At 26.7% G+C, this 21,903-nt stretch overlaps 3 protein-coding genes across 8 annotated transcripts in view; all 3 read left to right on the plus strand.

Annotated features, from left to right (window-relative positions):
* Positions 1–6,674, plus strand: part of per (period circadian regulator) — a 30,758-nt gene extending 24,084 nt beyond the window's left edge. For 4 of the 5 annotated variants that reach the window (XM_089073070.1, XM_089073071.1, XM_089073074.1 and 1 more), the window contains exons 12-17: positions 58–245; positions 405–568; positions 774–1,018; positions 1,221–1,442; positions 1,572–1,877; positions 2,024–6,674. In XM_089073070.1, coding sequence (XP_088929196.1) covers positions 58–245; positions 405–568; positions 774–1,018; positions 1,221–1,442; positions 1,572–1,877; positions 2,024–2,146 — 1,248 coding nt within the window. In that variant the 3' untranslated portion in view covers positions 2,147–6,674. The remainder of the gene's footprint in view (positions 1–57; positions 246–404; positions 569–773; positions 1,019–1,220; positions 1,443–1,571; positions 1,878–2,023) is intronic. The other variant, XM_089073072.1, reaches the window with a different exon arrangement.
* A 223-nt stretch (positions 6,675–6,897) lies between these two features.
* Positions 6,898–8,352, plus strand: LOC105430781 (uncharacterized). The gene is made up of 3 exons (XM_011644490.3): positions 6,898–7,381; positions 7,668–7,764; positions 7,993–8,352. Exons 1-3 carry the CDS (start codon positions 7,312–7,314, stop codon positions 8,099–8,101), a joined length of 276 nt encoding a protein of 91 aa, XP_011642792.1. The 5' UTR covers positions 6,898–7,311; the 3' UTR covers positions 8,102–8,352.
* Positions 8,353–11,938: 3,586 nt separating this feature from the next.
* Positions 11,939–21,669, plus strand: LOC105430784 (aminopeptidase N-like). 2 transcript variants are annotated; one of them, XM_089073195.1, is made up of 12 exons: positions 11,939–12,118; positions 12,525–13,009; positions 14,136–14,582; positions 14,758–14,938; positions 15,238–15,394; positions 15,665–15,746; positions 16,453–16,793; positions 18,045–18,322; positions 18,508–18,692; positions 19,246–19,602; positions 19,702–19,771; positions 20,789–21,669. In XM_089073195.1, the coding sequence occupies exons 2-12, from the start codon at positions 12,534–12,536 to the stop codon at positions 20,909–20,911; spliced, it is 2,697 nt and encodes an 898-aa protein (XP_088929321.1). In that variant the 5' UTR covers positions 11,939–12,118; positions 12,525–12,533; the 3' UTR covers positions 20,912–21,669. The 2 variants fall into 2 exon arrangements, with proteins under 2 accessions (XP_088929321.1, XP_088929322.1); XM_089073196.1 differs by having other exon boundaries at positions 11,941–12,118; positions 12,942–13,009.
* The last annotated feature ends 234 nt before the right edge of the window (positions 21,670–21,903 follow it).

The raw sequence follows: 21,903 nt of genomic DNA on the forward strand, positions 1-21,903 counted from the left end.
ATAAATGTTTAAATAAAATTCATGCTGCTAAATATGATAATAATAATATGGAAACAGGCATCGAAGCACAATAAAGTCTCGAGGACAGGCACGGTGGATCCGGCGAACCTCACAACCACTGTCACCAGCATGAGTCTCGATAAATCGACCGTTGTGCAAACGGGAGCGAATATTAACCTGTGGCCGCCGTTGTCAGTCACGGTGCCTTCTTCCATGCCTACTCAATCTTGCGTTTCACCCCATAAGTAAGAAGATAAGAATAAGTTGATAATATTTTTTAAATATAATTTTTTCTTATGCATTTCTTATGCATAACATTCAATTATATATCATATATTACGTAAAAGTCTTGTGTATAAAACAAAAATTCTTGTATGAGTCATATATTGAAAAATATTCCGCAGTACCAATTTAGAAGCCATGCCCAGATTACCGTTGCTCCCATCGGTGATACCGGTGTATTATGTGCCGGTATCGCAACTCAGCGAGTCCGCGACGACGATGTCGCCGCCGCAAGAGAAGTTAGATCCATCACCGTCAACGCAATCAACGCAACAGAGGCCTTACAGTAGGTGTTTTATTTAACAGTGAATTCAAATCAAAAAGTAAACACGTTTTCCTTCATGGTCAATTATCATTTTATGCCTCGAAACAAACTACAGATGCTCTCAAAGGCTTTGAATTAGGATTGAGAGAATAAGATTCCATTATAAATAATTATATATAAATTATAAATAAAATTCCTACGGGGGAGGTGTAAAAAAAAATTTTAGTGTTTGCTCCAGTTTCCTACGTCGCGACGGCCGGAATGATTTATCCGGCGGTGATCGCACCTCCACCTCGCGCTATGATGTATCGCCCCTTTTTGATACCCGAGCAAGCACCTATGGCGGCGGCGCGCGAGAACCAGCAGCCGTCCAACGACAACTGTCCGGATCACAAACGACCAGCCAGTCAGGCGACCAGTATCAAGGCTGAACCGGGAAGTATAATGGCTATGTCCGAGTCTTCCAAGAAGGTAAGACGATTGCATTATGATAGCGCGCATTCTTTTATGTATAAGTTGTCCGTCATAGTCAAGATTGTGTTCTATAATATTAGAACTTAGAATTGTTCTATAACATTAGATTAGAATTTTGACGAGTTTAATTAATTGATGTCTTGAAATTAATGTGTTTGGTAGTTTTCTCTTTAGTAAGATGTTTCTTTATTTTTAACAGGTTCAATCTCCCGGTGAGCTGTTCTCGTCGTGCGTAAGCAACGACGGCGGCTGCTCGAGCGTGGTGGATCTCTTGACGCCGGTAATCGCGAAGGAGCATCGTCGGCCAACCGACTACAACGGAGACGAGTCGAGTTCGTCCAGCTTCTACAGCAGCTTTCTGTATAAAAGTAGTGACAGCAGCTGCAATCCGGATCAGAAGACGTGCGAAGTCTCCTCCGAGGTAAAAAAACGATACAATGTCCGAAAAACATTCAAGAGACATCTCGATCTTTCTTAGATGTTTCTCTTAAACTTTATGGTTTATCTGGATATTTATCTATTTTTTTATATGAATATAACGAATGCGTAGGAACATACCAAGTGTTATCAGGGAATGCTATCAAGGAGAGATCCGCCCTGGCTGGAGGACGTGCAATTGACGCCAGAATTGATTTACGAGTATCAAATGCATCCGAAGACGTTGAACGAAGTGTTGAAAGCTGACATGGATGCGATGAAGAACTTCAATCAACCCTTGTTGGTGAATGACCAGCTGGGACAGCTCTATTTGGATTTGGAAGTGGAAGGTATCGGCACTGAGCTTATTCTCGAGGAAGGAATCACGTCGAGCGGAAGCGACAGCGGAAGCAGTAACGGCAGTTGGACGAAATCACAAGTGAGAGGATATAATAATCAATAATCAATAATATATAATAATCAATATTTAAATAATAATCAAAAAACAATATTAAGATTTATTATCAAAATTCTGTGGAATGTTCTGCATTATGTAACGCGAACCGTTTTTTTTTCTGTTCATAGAGCAAACAGAGAAGAAGAATGATAAAGTATGGCAAACTAGTGATGATCCACGAGGAAAATGGGCCCGTACCGCCTCCATTGCCATCCCAAAGTATATCTTGCCAGCATCGAAGTATATCATAGAAGTTTCCATCGATTTGCCACAGACAAGAGACACCCGAGAAATACCCATTTGGATATTTCTTTAGCATGATATTTCTCTCAAATGAGATCAACATTGTTTTGTTAGTCTTTAGATTAGATCATATTTTGTTTCTATTATTTAGATATGTTTGTCTTTAGAAGCAGAAACCATCAAAGATCTTACTCTTTGCAAGGAAATTTCTATACTTTTCTATCGATCTTTGATAAATCTTTTTCGGTTTTTTCTTTAATGAAGCTATTGCTCAATTTAAAAAACATTTATTTTATTTGGGATTGTATTTAGTATTAAGAGTTTTTACTTTAAATTTGTTTACACATTGAGTTATATTGCATTAGATGAATTGAAAGGATCAAATTTTAAAATTAAATTACTTTTATTTATATCAAAATAATTAAACTTCTAATAATTTTATAAATGCAGAAACTGAATTTACAAAATCAGTTTTGCCTGTATAGCCAAGTTTGATGAAGCACTGATGAAAGTCAAGTTCCTCTTCTTATGCATAGGATTGATCTGCTGGTTTTCAGATCAAATTAGAATTGATTTTTTGAATCGATTGAACATTCTTATTGACAAAAGATTACAAACATGGACCGAGTTGTGTGTGACAACGAATGAAATGCACTCAACGAGAGATATGTGAATTTTTATATTCAAGACTAATAAGATTTCGGTTTTTATATATATATATATATATATATATATATATATTGTTTTCGACAGAATTAATTTCTATAAGAAAACTAGGAAGACGGATTAGAAATTAGAAGAAGCGGATTATAACTGTATAATAAATGTGAATTTAAAAACATTTGACTTAAGTATAAAACTTGGAAAGATATTATTAGAAGTTGCCTTAGCCAGGCAGCAAATTTGAATATATTTTTCAAAATTTTTAACACAAAGTAGAGCACATAATTAAATATCTATTTATTAAAACAGATTTATCAAGAATCCTGTAGAATTTACATTATATTTATGTACATGTCTCAGAACCGAATGTTTTTTCAACTATAGATTCTATTAGAAATATCTGTGATTGAAAGAACGCGCGATAACAAAATACAAAATAGATAATACATACATAATTATAACATTAATGCGAGGTGAAATAATGACTGGCTTTCTCCGCAGTGCATTGAAAGTAAATTTTTATATTATAATAAGAGTAACGTATGCATTTAACACACGTACATACACATATACAATTTTCAATATCGTCCGTATAATTTTGTATATATGCGTTATAGATAATTGTGTGTATGAATTGATCGAGAAATTTCTACAGTCGTTTCTTGTAGTAGTTGAATTGAATCTATCTATACGAATACGAATATGAGATGAAGACTTTTGATAGCGTATTTTTTGCTTAATAATCTATTTTCTATTGCAATTTTCGATACTTTTTTTCGTAAATATTTATACATAAATATTATTTTTACAAGTATATACATATATATGATATATAAAATATATATATATTTTATATAAATTTATATGATAAATAAAAAAGAACAATTTAAGCATTCTGCGAAATTGTATAAGTACCAGATTTTAAATAATTTTATTTATTTATATGATAGTATTCTTTTATCAAAAACGTGAAAAGAGAAGACCAACATAGATTCGAAAGAATATATCGGTAAGGAGATCTTCCTACATTGTTTTGTATATAGTACTTTTGTTATTTTATATAATTCTCAGTATTAATTATATTAAATTCTCGCGTCATCAACTCGATTAATACTGTAAGAAAAAAGAATAAGAGCAATTCATTACGAAAATATGGTTTATAATTACATAAGATTCATTTATTTTCTATTAATATCTGTTTATATATAAATATATTTTTTAGCAAAATTTTGTCGATATATATAAGTTGCGCGTTGCGAGAACTTAGAGAATGATTAAAACTGAATTACACGAGAATGTGCATTTCATTCGAGATACGTTCGAGATACAATTACATTGTCGCCTGTAATTTCTAGGGATCATGATCAAGAAGAGAGATGATCCCAGTTACATACGTACAGTATCATTGTACTCACTATGTGGTACGTCGTCGTATTGTAATTTGTATATTCAGCAATTTTTATATATACATTTCGAAGATATTTTGGACCATACGTAGAACAATATGTAAGATTTAGCATGTAAGGATCTATATTTATATTCATAAATTATATCTACAATTATATTTACAGATTTTAGATTTACCATATTTGTGCTTCATCTATCTGCATTTTTCATACTAGTGTTTCTTCTAGCAATTTATATTTTTGGAGAGATTCATGTGACAAAGAGCAGTATATTTTTCTCGTATTTTATTCGTATCTAATAATGCTCCATTTATTGAACTTCGTAGATTGATAGAAAATCCCGTCCAAAAATTTTTAGACATAATGATAAAAAAACAAGACAGATAATAAACCAATATCTTAATCGAACGAATATTTTTCTTTCTATTCGATAAATTCTGTTTATGTAAATTTTTTCCATAAATAATTTAGCTTTGACTTAGATATTTAAATTTATCTCTGTAAATGAATTCTCGATAAATGAAGCTCAAACGGACGGCACGAGATAAATTGGTGACATTGTAATTAGACAACTTTAAACCTATACACGTCACGTGTTTAAAAAATAATAATTCCACGTGAAAATTGACCAGGCTTTGTCGATCACGTACTAGTGCGAAATTATGTAATCGCAATTGGAGCGTTATTTGACAAATAAATCTATTTCAGGAAATTGCGGACCAGTAAATTTAACACACGGACAATTACAATGACCCATGTGTCGCGATATATACACATATGTATATGTATTCGGGAGAAAGATATTTTGTATACTATATAATATTTTGCACGTATTGCAGCGCAGCGATCGATATTAGAGGTAATATTTTATATATCGATAATTAAGTGCGATTTGGATCCGAAAAATCTCCGAGATTCATGAAATTCAAACTGGATTATGGCGTATAATTATGTCGCTTTTGCAACATTTTCACATAGAAATTATTTTCTATGTAATAATATGCACAGCGAACTAAATCTTAATGAAAGAAGGCTAAAAGATTATTAATGGATTCTAATAGCCTCTCTATCACATTTTATATTTTTTCAAAAATAGATATCACATTAATAATTAAGAAGTATAAATTTATTATAGTTATTCAATAATTAAATTTTTGAAAAGTATCTCAATGGCCAATAATTATCAAAAAATTATATATTTTCATAAAAGAAATTTATAATTAATAATAAATTTAAACTTAATAATTATATTCTATGGATGGTGTTTTTTGAAAATTTATACAGTATTCGTAAATTTATAAATTAATTCCAAGATATATTACAAAGTGGGCAGATGATTTTTTAAAATCCAATTTACAATATTCTTAGATTTCTCTCTAGTCTAAAGATGACTCTTCAACGTTAGAACAAATTTTGTAATCTCAAGAAGAAACGATCATCTTGAACAAGTACAGTTTTCTTTTCTGAAGATGTATGACCGAATCAAGATGGCAATAAAATGATTATAAAGTTTATTGTAGCGTATAAGGCACGTCTGTAATTCGTCGAATTTTTATCACAAAATATATATAGTGCAACATCCTCTCTAAAAAAATTAATCGGGTAAACTGAAAATGGGCAAATTAAAGAAAGATTCAAAAAAATTGCGAGAAATTACACGCGTATCTTTTTATCTTGAAAAACTCTGTCCCTCGATATCACTTGTTCCAAGGCGTCTCAAATCGTTCCTAAAAATCTTCTTTTCTTTCACTTTTAATATATTTTTTTACTCATCTTATTAATGTACGTAGACCCTTCGAATATTAGTTTATGAAAAATATGCTAAAAAGATGCTTTAATTATAAATACAAAAAATAAATTGTTGGAAAGTTTCTTAGAGATACTTTTGTCAAGATTGTTAGATGAATTTCTTTAATCGGTTTTTTTACAGCTACCTTAGTTTGAATTGTTGGTGTTTCTTTAAATATAATTTTCACTTTGCACATCTTTGACAAAGTGCGTGGTTGATTGTACATACAAAGTTTAAACGAATATTGTAAATATTTGAAGCTCTTAAACTCTGTCGCGATAGTAATTATTATTATTTTATCGCATCAAAGAGTTATAGATATTTATCGACGTAATTGATAAGAGATTGTTCGTATATAACGCATAATTGTACAATCATTATTTGTAAATCACTGTAATGTGTTTCGTGATTTTCTTTTGTTGCATATGTCGAATGACAATGGATAAGCGAAGAAACATAAATTTTCGAACTTACATATTGAAAATGTTAGTTCGTTCATTTCTGGTATTTTGCTACGCAAAAATCAAATGATTTTTCGAATGTATAACTACATTAATAAACGTAATATATGCTCACGTATACGAATGCGTTTCATTCCTTGCGAAATATATTAATATAAAATATTGTGTATTTAAATCGAAAACAAATGTGTAATAAATATAATTTTGTCTACATCCATCTACGTGCAGCACATAATAATTAATTTCTTTTGTCAATTTAAACTACCGCTTCATTAATCTAGAGTATTTTTACATTTTATTTATCCTTATAAATTTGTGAAATGATAATTAAAAAATTCTAGGATGTCTCGAATTGATAATATAGAAAAAAGTTGCATCACATTATTCGAGGCCGTTGAATAAATTTTATTTGCTGCATTTTTTTTTAGATAATTCTGTATTAAGGCTGAATACTATCAAGACACTTAATTAAAAACCGACAAAAGATCCTTCGTCAGAGAGGTATTTTATATAAAAAAAGTACACAGAACAGAATTCTGAGCTTGATAGAAGACGCGAGTAAGCAATGCTCTACGACCACAAAAGTGAGAGATCATAACGTGCTCGAATCGAGATATCTCTTTTTATTAATTTATTAATTTATGCGGGCCTTGATTTGATACTTCCTTGTTCTTTTTATTGCTGCTTGCCACGCGTGATATCATACGTTTTGTCATGTCTTCGTCGAACAGAAGAAATGTCTAAAGATCACGACGCCAGAGAAGGGAGTCATGATATATAAATGCCGAAACGTAGTTTTCTAATTAATTATCATCTCTTCTTCCTGGTGATTCTCTCTGAAGCAAGAAAATAAGATGAAGGGTCTCGTCTGCTGCACGATCTTGTTGTTGGCGTGTGTGCTCGTTCACTCTCAGTATATAGACGGTACGTTGCGTAATTCGACAAATTAGAAAATTATTACCGAGGAAGAGTCATCTTTACATTCGGATGCTGCAAAATTAGAGATTCGATATAGAGTGGATTTATAAAGAATTTATAATCACGATGTCGCCATCATTGGTATTCTAAGAGATTTTAAAAATAAACATACACGTAAACTCGACTATTTCAATGAGAAATTTTCTGATAGCTTTGCAACTAAATTAATAATGTAAAAATAATAAATATTTTTATAAAAGAATTTCAAATATATTTATGAATGTATTTTTAGGCTGCTCTTTTGAAGACGAAATATTGAGTGTCGGTACACATACTCGCAATTGTCAAAAACTTAATTGTATTGGGAACAATAAAATACAGGCGCTCGCGTGAGTCATACCGATTTATATAATTATACATCATAAGATATATGATAGATATTTTTTTATAGATATTTATTATATAATTATATATATTATTTTTTTCTCTTTTCTAACAATATTTCGTATTAAATGTCTCTTCAATGATTACTTCGCAATGGAATCTGCAGTTACAAGATTTTATCGTAATTTTAACATTAATTAAATCTCTGCCCGACTGTATTTTATTCTTCTCAGATGTCCCTTAGCTTCCTGTTTACCAGGGCAACAAATTGGATATCAGGAAATGGATTTTAGCAAGCCTTACCCACAATGCTGTGGTCGACCGATTTGTAAGAATTCTTAAGCTAGTTAGGATTGAAATAATAGAACATTCACTTGAATCTGGATATTAAATTTTCACGATGGATACATCGAGTTACGACATTTTTATTTTTTCATTGCTCCGTTATTAAGATCGGGTAAAAAGATGATTGTATCTCTCGCGATAGAGCACATAATATACATTCCTGTGTTTTATTTTTTACGATATATATATTAATAAAATATTATATATTTATCGAAAATATGTGTCTAATAAATATAATTTTATCTATATGCAGCATGCATAATGATTGATCTTTAAATCTATTGCTTCACTTCACAATATTTTACCTTCTATTTATTTTTATAAATTTGCGAAATAATTAAGAAAATCTGAAATAATTTGAATCGACGTATTCAGGATTGAAAGAATTGCGACTAGATTACACAACATCATGTTACACGAGGTCGTCGAAAATTTTATTATACTAACATAATATTTGACTCATTAGAATGATATATATAAGATGTAAAACATAAGAGCACGAAGTAAATTTATATAGAAAATAGAAAAGGCGATGATAAAAAAAATGATCTCTCTCGCACGAGTGAAGTGCAATTTTTATAATAGTATTTTTAATCAATAATCGATGTAAATTAATTATACATTCCGAGTGGTAAGACAGAAAAATGGTAAGACAGAAAAAAAGATGAATATTTTTGCGACGGTTATTTATTGCAACTTCATTCGACGCAAGATGAAAGGACGTCTCTGATGTGACATACTGAAGGAAAAAGATAATTCACAGATTGGGCTTGTTGATAAATAGGCAAGAGCGAGAAATAAAATTTTCCGTTTCTTACGATTTACACGCTACTCGTTCTACAGCAAACAATAATCTTTACATTAAAAACAGCTAACTCTATGAAAGCTAACAAAATATAAATAAAAATATATATATATAGATATATGCCTAAGCCACAAAAGTTTACTCAATTGTTTTATTTGAAACATTCTATGCATACATTCAAATACAAACTGTTGCATCTTACAACATTACTTATTTCTTTATAAAATTAAAACTCATCAGCATTACAAAAAAAAATCAACAACAATCAATTTATATTCGAGTATCTTTTTAACATACTGTTTTATTAATGTTTTATTACTGTTTTATATTAATTGAAGCCGATTGTAACTCATATACTTTGCTATATTATTAGATTAAAATTGTTGATTCCTCTTAAATATTGAATTACATTTCCACTATGATGAATGTAACATATTAAATTATTTTGGTCTTAAAAAATATCTTAGAAATAACTGTTTTTTTATTCTACCAACAATATCTTAATATAATGTCGTGCTCATATATAGTAAAAGTAAATATCGTCATGTTTAAAAGAATGACGACAAGCCATCGTGATATTATCAATCATCGAAAATTGCTGGACTTTATTTGAGATTTTTCAATGAATTTCTTAAAATGAGAAATATCTAGTCAAATTCAATTTTAACATTTTGTTAAAGCACAATTTAATAATAAAGATGTTCAAAATTTTCTTAACGAACATAATTAAAGAAATGTGTTAAATATTTCCGTTGTAACTTTTACCTTAGTTTAATGAAAAAATTATAATATATACTATCGCCTAGGACATGTTATAATATATTGTTGGAATAAGATAAGTGCAATAATATGCAATTGTAGTACAACCGAGTGCAATTGTAAAAATTAATTCAAATATTAAATCCTATAATATATAATATATTATTTGATAAAATTGATATATTCACTCTGTGAATATATTGACCAAGTAGATGATTGGAAAGCGGAGAGGATGTGGAAAATTAAATTAACTCTTGTTCCATTTTAAAATATACTAATATATTATATGAAGAGATAAGACAAGAATTGATAAGACAAATTATTTTTTTAAATGTCAATTTATTATAAAAATGCGTCCATTTCTATTACGATAATTCATTCATAATACATCAATTTTCGGAAAAACTTAAGTATGACAACTAAAGTGCTGTTAGTAATTCTAAAATTAAATTAAATATTAAGATTAGGTATACCTAAGCTATACCTTCTATTAGCTATACCTTCTGCAATTCAATATAATGTTATAATGAGTCTTTTTAAAATGATTAATAAAATCAATTATTTTAATATAAATTAATTATTTTATATAAATTAAGATTATGATTGCGATACTATAATATTAATATATCCATATGCAAGATGTATGAAGAAGAAACGATTTCTTGTTATGGATATATCTTTCTTCATTTAATATCATGATCTGAGAAAGAAGATAGTTGTAACTTGATATATGATTTGCTTTCAACATCTATTTCAAAATCTGCTTTATCATCCTTTATTTATCTTGAATTGAGTAACTTGCAAGCCAGTAAGTAAAATGTATAAAAAGAAAAAAACTGTTTCAAAATAGCTAATATGATGTTATATTTTAATTATGTATATTATTTTATTATTATACTCAAAATAAAATTGTTTTTAATTATTCAAGAAATTCCATATTCAAAATCAGTCATTAGCACTCAGAAACGCTCAATTTTTCTAAAATTTATTAAATTTATATATATCAAAAGGACAATAAATATAAATTAAAGGACCTTAGTGTGTATATTATTAAATTTAAATATGCTCTTAATATTTACAACACAATGATTCGGAATGAAACCAATTAAACCAATATATTAAACACATGTATTAAAAATGTAATATAATATTACTAATAGAACGCATGTATTAAATGTGAATATTCTTATAACAATATAAAGATATGTCTAATATTTAATATATATAATATGTCTGCTCTTACTTTTCAAGGACAAAATGATATATGCAACATTTATTACTATTTATTTTAATTGTTCTTTTTGCGTCGCATTTGGATATGTATCGTTTCATTGAAAATTTAAACTTGTATTATTCTCATCAACGATAGTTACGTTATTACATCCGTAATTCGTCTTCTGATGCTATTTTTATTACTGCCTATTGCGGAAAGAATTTTCAAATTGCATTTGAACTAATTATATTTCATTATTTTCTTTATATCATATGCAAAATATTTTGTCTATAATGTTAAAAGAAATATTCGATAAAATTGTTAAGATGAGATCAAAGAGAGATGAATTATTTTTTGAATAGAAGTATATGAATAGAAGTAAGATATATAGTTTTTATCTTGTCTAATTATCAAATCGTGTTGCTAATTACATCTAATTGTTTAAGACATGAAACATTAAAATATTGTTATTTGATATATGTCGGTTTCAATATTTAATTCGAAATCTACAATTCTCGCTGTCTGCTCTTGCACTATAATCTGTAATGGGAATTCGATAATAAATATTTTGTATAACAAGATAATTTGTTGATTATTATGATTTAATTGTTAGGTCAAATATGTTTTCTTATTATTGAAATGTCTGCATAATAGAATGTTCGAAATATTAATATAATATTTCCGTTTGGAAATGTTTAAAGAAATGTATTAATTAATTACTAAACATTCAGATGATAAAAAAATAAGATATTTAAGTTAAATATTACTATATATATATGCTATCAAATTATTAATATCTTAATATTTTGATAATTTTATATATATATATGTGTGTGTGTGTGTGTGTGTGTGTGTGTGTGTGTGTGTGTGTGTGTGTGTGTGTGTGTGTGTGTGTGTGTGTGTGTGTGTGTGTACAAAATAAAATGCATTAGATAATTAAGTTTTAGCACAAAAAATATTAGTGTCTACAGTAAATATACATCGCGCAAAAACTTATATCTGTCTGAAAAAAACAATAATAAATTGTAGAAATTAATTTAATTATGTCATAATATTTATGACCAATTCATCATGATGCTTAAAAACAATAAGAAGAAAGCAATTTTACTTTACCCTTATTATTATGATTCTTTATATAATATTGATGTTTGTTGATAAACTTATGATTTTGTAGCGAACTATCGAAGCAGAGAGATCGTAATCCTAGGAGTATAAATCCATCATCGACTACATAACGGTAAGTGCTTATTTGTAATAAACTGTTATAAATTATTTTATATATCTAATGACAAACAATTTGAAAAAAAAACTATATTATTCATTAATACATGATAAACGCAGATAGACTTGTAAAATACAAGAATAGTTTTAAGAAATATTTTCTTTAAAATTATAATTTACACCAAAAGAACATATCACAATGAAAACTTTGAATTAATTCGATTGGTTTTTGAACATTAGAAATATTTAATATTGTTTATAATAATTAAGAAATCTTCACAGAAATAGAGAAATATTTTTTTTTTCAATATTGTAAATCTTACGATAAAAATTATTGAATGTTTGTTTCCTAATTTATTAAGAGATTATAATTTTATTTTTTTCTTATCAAGAATATACACATATATCAAAAATCTGTTTAGATATATATCATGGAATTGATAAAACTGTTATTATATGGAAATCTAATACTTACCTTTTCTGTGGCTTTTTCACATAATGGAAATAAAGACACGCCGTTCTACACTGTAAATAACGGACATGTAGCCAATTTTCGTTTATCTGAATATGTAATACCAAAAGAATATAATATTGAGCTAGAATTAGAAAAAGATATATTCTATGGAAAATGTGAAATCAATATTATTATTAACAAAATCACACAAAACATACGTTTGCATGCTGTAAATTTAAATATAACTGAAGCCACGTTAATTTATGCTTGTGGCAAATATACAACATTTAATATTTCATATATCCATGAATTGGAAATTGTCGAATTGAATTTTTGTTTCTGTTATTTTCCTCCTAATAATTATACTTTGAGCCTAACATTTAAGGGTACCATCACTAATGACGTCGGAGGTTTTATCAAGATTCCACATATGAATGCAAATAAGGATAAAAAGTAAGTATAAACATACTTCTTACATTATCAAATTACTACATAATGATAATTACTTGATTAGCTTCTTATTAAATTTATGAGTTATACATACATTGCATAATGTGTAACAAAAAATTGTTAAATATATAAAAAGCATAACAAATAGCATAAAAATTATAATATTTATAAAATTTTAAAGATCATAATAATTTCGGTTATGTTTCAAAATATGGACTTAGATAATGTAAATATTTTACAAAAAATTACGAAAACGATAAATTACAATGTTTTTCATTTCTTAAAAATGAAGCATTGTTAAATAAATTTACTACATTAGTATTATATATGTGTTGAGTGCATTTGTTGCTGTTAATCTTATGGTATTTGTTTTATTACAAATATTATGAGATTCATGGATGTAATACATCCATGAAGAAAAGATCTGATAACTTAAAATATAAAAATAAATAATATCTTAATTATTATAATTATTATAATTAATTATAATGTTGTAATAAGAGCAACAAATAAGTAATATTATAACTAAAAAATGTGGTAATACTAATTATAATAAATAAATTTATAATAAATTGTTAAATAGACTAATGTGTTGTAGTTGCCAAAATGTACTTTACACAAACATGTCTGAATAATTTTCAGACATTATGCTTATTTATGAAATATATTTGATTAGATCAGAAAAATATAACATATCTTATTGTATGAGGTCTGTCTATTTAATTATCGTTGAGTGGTTATTTAATTATCAATTGACAGTTTACTTCTATTTTTATGTTTTTATATTTTTATATTGTTACATTGTTATATTGTTATATTTTTATAATATTCAATTCTATTTTGATTCTTGTTATTTTGTAAAACTGGTTGCAAAAACTAAAATTTCAAAATATAAAATTATAGTTGTCAAAATTATATAGTTTTCTTTCAGTATAGAAAGAAAGGGCATGTGTAACGAATAAAAACCTGAAGAAAAGACCGTTCCTATTAAAATATATTTGTTCTCTTCCCAGATTTGTATTAATTTCCAATACCAATACAAATTAAAGATTTATTATATTCGATATAATGAATAAACTATAATGAATGAAATAATGAATGAACTAATAACATTGATTAAACATGTTAGATGGCTTATCATAGCAAATAACTTGGCGACAGGAGCACGACATATATTTCCATGTTGGGACGAAGCAGGACTGAAGGCTAAATTCACGATTACTATAAAACATTCCGAACATTATCATGTTCATTCAAATACAGTTTCTAATCGTATACTTACTAATGTATCGAAAGTAATTACACGCTTTCAAACAACTCCAGAAATATCAACTTACCACATAGCAATTGTTCTATTCGACGGGAATGACTATTGTCGTTTGTTGTCATCGCACATAGAATTATGGTGCAGGTGTCAAGAGATAGAAAATAAACTTTATGATTTTGAATTAATTAAAAATGTTAAAAATATCATTGAATACGTTTGGTCACGAGAACAACCTTTATCAGTACATCATTATATAATCCCAGGTTTGAAAGATGATGGAATGGATAAATTCGACTTCGTATTTTATAGGTAGTATATGTACTTAAAAAATAAATTCCTAAATTTATAATAAAATAGTTACAAAAGAGAAAAAGTTAATCAATATTATATGTAATTGACAATGTTATTTGTAATGGAAAGTGGTAAAGTGTGCACATAATATGAATTAGGCATATAACAACGTGATTTAAAAACTGTTTTTCAGAGAAGAAGATACTATTTACAATGAAGAAGTAGATCCCATTGCGCGCAAAATAGAGATATCGCGTTTAATAGGACGTAAAATGGTTGGTCAACTGTTTACTAAGATTAGTTCATCATGGTGGTCTTACATGTGGTTACATGAGGGTATTGCTACATTACTTGGAGTGTATATAATCAATAAGGTTTTTTTCATATTAGTTCATTAAGTTTATTAAGTTTTTTCATATTAGTGTTAATACTACACTAAGAAATCGAATATACATTCCACTTGAAATAGAAAAAATTACCATTCTTTCATTACTTTTCATTTCTTTGATTATTTTTGATATTATTTAAAGAACAAAGAATTTCATTGTATTCATGTGACTTTAGAAATCCTTTATTACCTTTTTAACTAATTTAGTTGTATTTCAAATATCGATTCATCTAAGAACAATAGAACTCTTAATTATATAATTGTCTATTATATCTTTAATCATAGATTTGGCCAGATATTCGTATGGTGGATTTATTCGTGGTCCAGATTCAACAAGAATCTCTGCGTTTAGATGACCCAGAGATTATGAATTCTGTTCAATCAGAAATTAACAGTGTTTCTGAAATAAATTCTCTCTTCTCGTTTGCTTATTACATGAAAGGTATGCAATATCGAATAAATAAATGAATAAATAAAATGAAGACAATTAAGACGTATGAAATAAGTTTTAAGAACTGTTTTTAAAATTAAATTTGCTTATTTTTCAATATTTATTCTCAGAAAAAATTCTGAGGAAACTAAAAAGATATTTAAGATATTAATACAATAAAAAAACATTCAGATTTTTAATTAATTTATGTTTTATCAGATGTCTATTCTTCGAAACTTTGATAAACCTGATGACTATATTTACAACGCTCATCTGTTACAGCGCCTTCTATATTGCGCATGATGCATCATGCTCTGGGTAATGAAATTTTTCAGAAGGGCATTATTACATATTTAAAAAGACAGTGAGTACATATCGTGACTTCTATTTTTCTTTCTGTTTCTGTCTTCTCTTTCTTTTTAAATTAATAAATTAATTAATTAAATTAATAGTTTCTTTCCTTTTTGATTCGATGATATACAGACACATCAGGTACAGGTAATAATAATAGTAATTTTATATTTTTATTGTAAAAAGATTTATTATAGAAATTTGTATTATCATAAACAGAAAATTATTAATTTTAAAAAAGCTGCCTAGAAAAAAGAAGCCTAAGTATACATAATATTCGCTAAACAAAACATTTAAATTTTTAATTCAAAAGATGACAATTCATAATTTCGACAGAAAAATTTAATATAATTATCAAGAAACACTGGTATTGTCTCGTGTTAACTGAGCCGGCATCAAGTATCTGAGATTATAAGATTTCAGAAAAAATTTGATTATATTCTTAGTAATGTTAATAAATAAATACAATAGAAATAAAATAAATACAATAGAAACACAAATAGTGTTTAACCAATAAAGCCATAAAGTATATTCCGCGGCTGTTTCCTACAAGCTGCACGTAAGCTTGACTTGATGTATTTCCCATTATCCATTTCTGATAATTATAAAAATTATATAAATTTGAATATTTTACTATAAATTAAATTTTCCTATTTTACTTTAAATTAAATATACTATAAAATATAATTAACAGAATTTATTATTATTAATTTCATAAGGACAAGTAATGTGGACGATTTTTGGACTGATATTCAATCTATATATGAGTTACAAACAAAGGGTTCCAAAGAAATTAATGTAAAAAATATAATGGATCCTTGGATAAAAGAAAAGCGATATCCTGTTCTTGATGTTACAGTAAATTATCTTAATGAAATGAAAACAATTTCAATAAAAAATTTCGAGAAATGGACAATACCATTGACATATACTGTCTCACCGAATATTAATTTCCGAGATACTTTAGCGTTAAATTGGGTAGAGGTTGAATTGGAGCATATCTCTCAAGTATCACAGGAGTTAAAATGTCAATGGATAATAGTCAATCGCCAACAAACTGGTAAATAACGATCGAATCTTTTGCTGAATATGGCTGTTCATGTTAAACACTATTTAATGAAACACTATTTAATTCTGCTCCTTACAATCTCCTATACTATTTAACTATAAGAAACTAACTATAAGAAACAGAAGGCTTCTTACTTCACTTTTCAATCATCTCTTTTAATCCGGATATATGCAACTCTGAAATTGAAATATAAAAATATCTCTGAAATGTCATATTAATTACGAAATGCCTTGTATTTGTCTAAGCCTTCGAAGATTTTAATCTATTAATAATTCATTTTTGTTTGACGAATTAATTATTTAACTTATTATATTCTATTTAACAATCTCATTTAAATATTTGATCACGTTATTTTGACAAAAATTGACAAAAATTTAACATTCTTTGTGTAATAAATAAAAAATAAAAATAAATAAATAAAAATCAATATTAATTTATCAAAGAATTTGGTACATTTGTTAATGGATTGTCAATTAAATGATCGGCAAAATATTTGATATAAATATCAATGTTATATTAGTTTTTTCATAATCATCTGTATATTTTTCATTTTTTTGTAATACAAGATAATTTATTACATAAGTGTATTTTTGTCATACCAGAGAATAAGAAAACAACAAAAAACCGAAATAAAAAGGATTGAATGCAAGTGTAATAAATATCGACCTGTTAATACAACATAGGCTTGTATTGAATACCATATTTTATAGATCTTTTATATTATATTAATTAGAATTAATAAGAATTAATTTATATTATATACTAACAATAGAAAATAATTTGCAAAATTAAAAAATATTCACACGTGAAATTTAACTTATGTTGCAGCTTAATTAAGCGATGCAAATCGTAAAATTATGACTTTACAAAAATTGAGAATGATTCAGTTGATATATTTAACTGAGAAACTATGTTTCGGAAGTTTTCTATTCTAATAATTTTCTGTATAAAGATACCGATACAGCGACATAAAATAGAAACGTCAGAAATAAGTACTTTCCATATAATAAAACGTAAATAAGTAACCGTATGTTTGCAGAAAATTTAATAATCGTTAATGTAGCATGAAAAGCTTACATAAAGATTTCGTGTTCAATTCTTTCCTATATTTGTATTAAAGTGTACCGAATTCTTGTGCATTCAGATATTTTTACCCCTTTCTTCTTATTTCTTTGAAAAATAATTTATTTTTAATTTAATATCAAAACTGTTTAATTATAAAATTTTTTTATCGCATAACAGGATATTATCGTGTAAACTATAAGAAGGATGAATGGCTCAATATCTCATGTTATCTTAATTCCGAGAATTATACAAATATTCATGTCCTAAATCGTGCTCAAATCATCGATGATGCCTTTCATTTCGTAACGACAAACAAACTGCATTATTCCGTATTTGTTGAACTTACAAGTTACCTGTCACAAGAAACAGATTATATAGCATGGTATCCCATGTTTAAAGCTATTGAACGCATGTCATATGTTATACCTTTTCTCGAAAATACCGAAAATTTTAAGGTAAAAAAGATTTCAGTAATTTTTATATTGATATATTCGAAGCATTAATTTTGTTTTGTATTTAAATATCTTTCGAAATAAATAATCCCTCTAAATAATACATAAGTTTCTATGTTTCTATAATTCAGATTAAATTTCTTTGAATAAAAGATTAATACAAAATTTATTTTCTTTATAAAATTTAGATGCAATTGCTGAAGTTATTCAATTCACTTCTTCAAAAAATTGAATACGAGGAAAATCCTAACGAAGACGATCATATTAAATGTTTAAGGCAAGAAGCCATAAGATGGGCCTGTATTCTCGGTGACAAAAAATGCAAAGAAGCGGCTAAAATTATATTGCAACGGCATTTAAGATCACATCAAACGTAAATATTAGTTTTTTTCTTGCCATATTTTTATAGTATATCTACAATGCTTGGCAAATTTTTAAATAAAAATATAAAAAAATAACGAATTCGTGAATAATAATTGCAGCATAAAAATTCAAGAAAAATAATAATAAAAATTCATGTCATTTTTTAAAAATAATTTTTTTAAATATAAGGGTTTAAAATGTAACAAATCACAAATGTCATTTAAAAATCTGTCTACATATCACTTGCAATTATTAATACTACATCAGTAATTTACAGTAGTAATGCAGTTTACATTAAACAGCGACAACATTTGTTTAGTAATTTCGGTGATTGTGAAAAATTTGCAATGTGATACCATTGCACGTACAATACAGTAACTTTTTAATCAAAGTTTCTTATTAGTCATACCTTGAAACTATACGTTAAAAAAATTACTTTATAAAAAAAATAATATGTATTTTAATTATTTAATTTTTCACGAATCTGTATGCTGTAGTCTTATTATCTTCGAATATTTTTTCCGCATAAGAATATAAATCATATTTATTTTATGAAATTTCAGGAACAATAAATTGTTATTATGGGGAAGAAAATGGGCATATTGTAATGGTATATCGAGATCTAAGACTCTTTTTAGAAAAGTAATTAATAATTTAGATGAAATATTAGAAACCAAAAATTCAGAAATATTGGAATTTCTCATTTGCTCAAATTCATATTCTAAATTTCTCGTTCTCTCTGATAAGCTAAAAAGATTAAGAAATCATTATGAATATATTCGTAATGATACAGATAATACAAAAATGACCTCTGTTATTAAAAACCAAATTACTGCATATTATTATATCGTTCAGAGATACGCAAATAATTACCATGTTGATTTCATATTAACCGATTTCACACCATTTGGCAAACCCAAGTAAAAACACACTTTCATAAACATCTTTCGTTTGTATATAGTCACAAATATTTGTTATGTTATTTTATTATATAATTTAAGTATTACTTTTCTTTCTAGGGAAATTAGTATGCCTGCAATATTAATTAATTTCATAAATTCTGTTTATTCTTTGTCAATGCTTGTTGAGGTAAGTTGAGAAATATAATATTTCTTGTTTGCTACATTCCTTTTTATCGATTTCTATCTTTTTTTTATTAGATTTAATATATCGTAAATTTAATACATCACAAAGGTTTAAATTTAATATTGGTAACAAAATAAAAGTGACAAATTATATAAATTGCGTAAATATAAAGGCATGATACTGTATTTAAATTTATCTTATAAGATATCTTATAAAAATTGATAAAACCACTTATTTTCAATAAACGTATGTGTGTATTATAAATTTATCATTATTTATGACAATATATTTATACAAAGTTAAAATTATTCTATTTATAAAAAGACAATACATCGTCAATGCTTTCCAGTTAGTGTAACTCTAATTGTAATATACAGATAATTATTTTAATATATCATATTATATCACATATATTATTATATGTGATGATTGACACATGATTTCACAAATTTGTTTGCGAGTAAATAAAACTGAGCAAAAAGATTCTATATTACTTCGCGTTTTTTTTTTCAAAATTACAAATAAATTAGTAATAAAATATAGTTATATAATTAATAAATATTTCTCATAAAGTATATGTCTAAGTTACAATCCAGCATTACCTTAACATGCACTTTTGCAGCGGTTAAGCATGCAAAATGTTTTTTTCTATATAAAAATAGTAAATTGTTTGATATGAGAACACATCTTGTAAAAAACATATCTTTTACATCTCGTCACATTCTTAGCAATTATAAATGTGTCGAATGCAAAAGCGCACTTTTTTGTTTATTAACATCATTCTTTTTAATTGTGGAACTTGCAAAATATTTAAGATATTCCTACTCCTATTGTTAATGTAATCTCTACTTGTACAAATGAACTTTGCAATAATCATCGGATACTCTGTAAAAGTAAACAAATTTAATACAGATATAACATAGCTATTTAATATTACACTTCATATTATAATTCTTCTAAATTTAATGATTTTAAAAAATATATATACGTATTTAACATGTGCTCATATTAATTTCGTAGATAAAGGAATGGACACATAAAAATCTAAATAACTCCTTATTTTGGAACGCGCAATACAAACTATACCAGCGCTCATCTGAAATCGAGAAGCACAAAAAATCTTATATTAATACGTACAAGTAATTTATTATTCATAGTATTTACTTTAATCAATCGAATAAACCTGCGTGATATTAAACCGGAGCTATTTTAAATTGCCCTTAGATTCATTGCCGGAAATAAAAAAACGTCATAAATTTAATATGTACAATAACAATTTTCAATACTAAAATGTAGTCTAGATCTTTGTAATTTTATGCGTAAAATAGAAATTTATTGGTATTCACGCTTATTATTTTTCCAATTTTTACTTTGTAGCTGTCCCTTTGTCATGTTCAATGATCGATCTCACAGATGAAAACAATCTAACATTGTTAGAAATTTTTGAAATATGTATCGGGTTCTAATATATATTATTAATATAGCCAATGTATTATTAATAATAATAATTATTATTAATAATAATATATTATTAATATATTATTAGAAATTACTAATGTTTTTATATACAATATATAATATATATAATATATAATAAACATGAAATATCGTAACGATCTTATGCTCATCTGATCTTTATGATATTGATCGCCGTACTCCATGAAAAGACAATTACAATGTAAGCAGTAAGAAAATAATGACATATAATAATTAATCTAAAATATTATAAATTCTCAATAGCACTACTACTACTGAACAATACTATATTGTAAAATTTAAAAGTATGTTACAAAATTATATGACTAGATGTATTATTTAAATTTAAAACTATGTTACAAAACTATATCTAGATGTATTATTTAAATTTTTTTAATATTCTTAAATAAATTTTGTTGTAACAATTTCAATAGTTATGTGTTATCTATTTATTTTTGATATTTATCCAGTTTTCAATTTGATTCCGATATACCTATCTGCAACTCTTTATATTTGTATATTTTAATGTAGAAATTGTTTTGACAAACATTATAAACCTATCTTAAAAAGTTGCGTTAATCTTTTTTTAAGAATAAACACAAATTTGTCTGAATATTTGTTATGAATTATAAGAATTTTATATATTAATAAACTTCTGC

The sequence above is a fragment of the Pogonomyrmex barbatus genome, unplaced genomic scaffold (assembly GCF_055798465.1).
Source record: "Pogonomyrmex barbatus isolate J1 unplaced genomic scaffold, ASM5579846v1 scaffold14, whole genome shotgun sequence".
In the NCBI taxonomy this organism is placed as follows: Eukaryota; Metazoa; Arthropoda; class Insecta; order Hymenoptera; family Formicidae; genus Pogonomyrmex; species Pogonomyrmex barbatus.

What these genes read in the sequence shown, in the direction of transcription:
- LOC105430781 (XM_011644490.3), top strand. Translation starts at nt 7,312, where the DNA reads ATGAAGGGTCTCGTCTGCTGCACGATCTTGTTGTTGGCGTGTGTGCTC. An exon ending in TCACTCTCAGTATATAGACG is followed by an intron (nt 7,382 to 7,667) that starts GTACGTTGCGTA and finishes ATGTATTTTTAG; the next exon opens with GCTGCTCTTTTGAAGACGAA. An exon ending in AATAAAATACAGGCGCTCGC is followed by an intron (nt 7,765 to 7,992) that starts GTGAGTCATACC and finishes TATTCTTCTCAG; the next exon opens with ATGTCCCTTAGCTTCCTGTT.
- LOC105430784 (XM_089073195.1), top strand. Translation starts at nt 12,534, where the DNA reads ATGGAATTGATAAAACTGTTATTATATGGAAATCTAATACTTACCTTT. An exon ending in GAGTGTATATAATCAATAAG is followed by an intron (nt 14,939 to 15,237) that starts GTTTTTTTCATA and finishes CTTTAATCATAG; the next exon opens with ATTTGGCCAGATATTCGTAT. An exon ending in ATTACATATTTAAAAAGACA is followed by an intron (nt 15,747 to 16,452) that starts GTGAGTACATAT and finishes TAATTTCATAAG; the next exon opens with GACAAGTAATGTGGACGATT.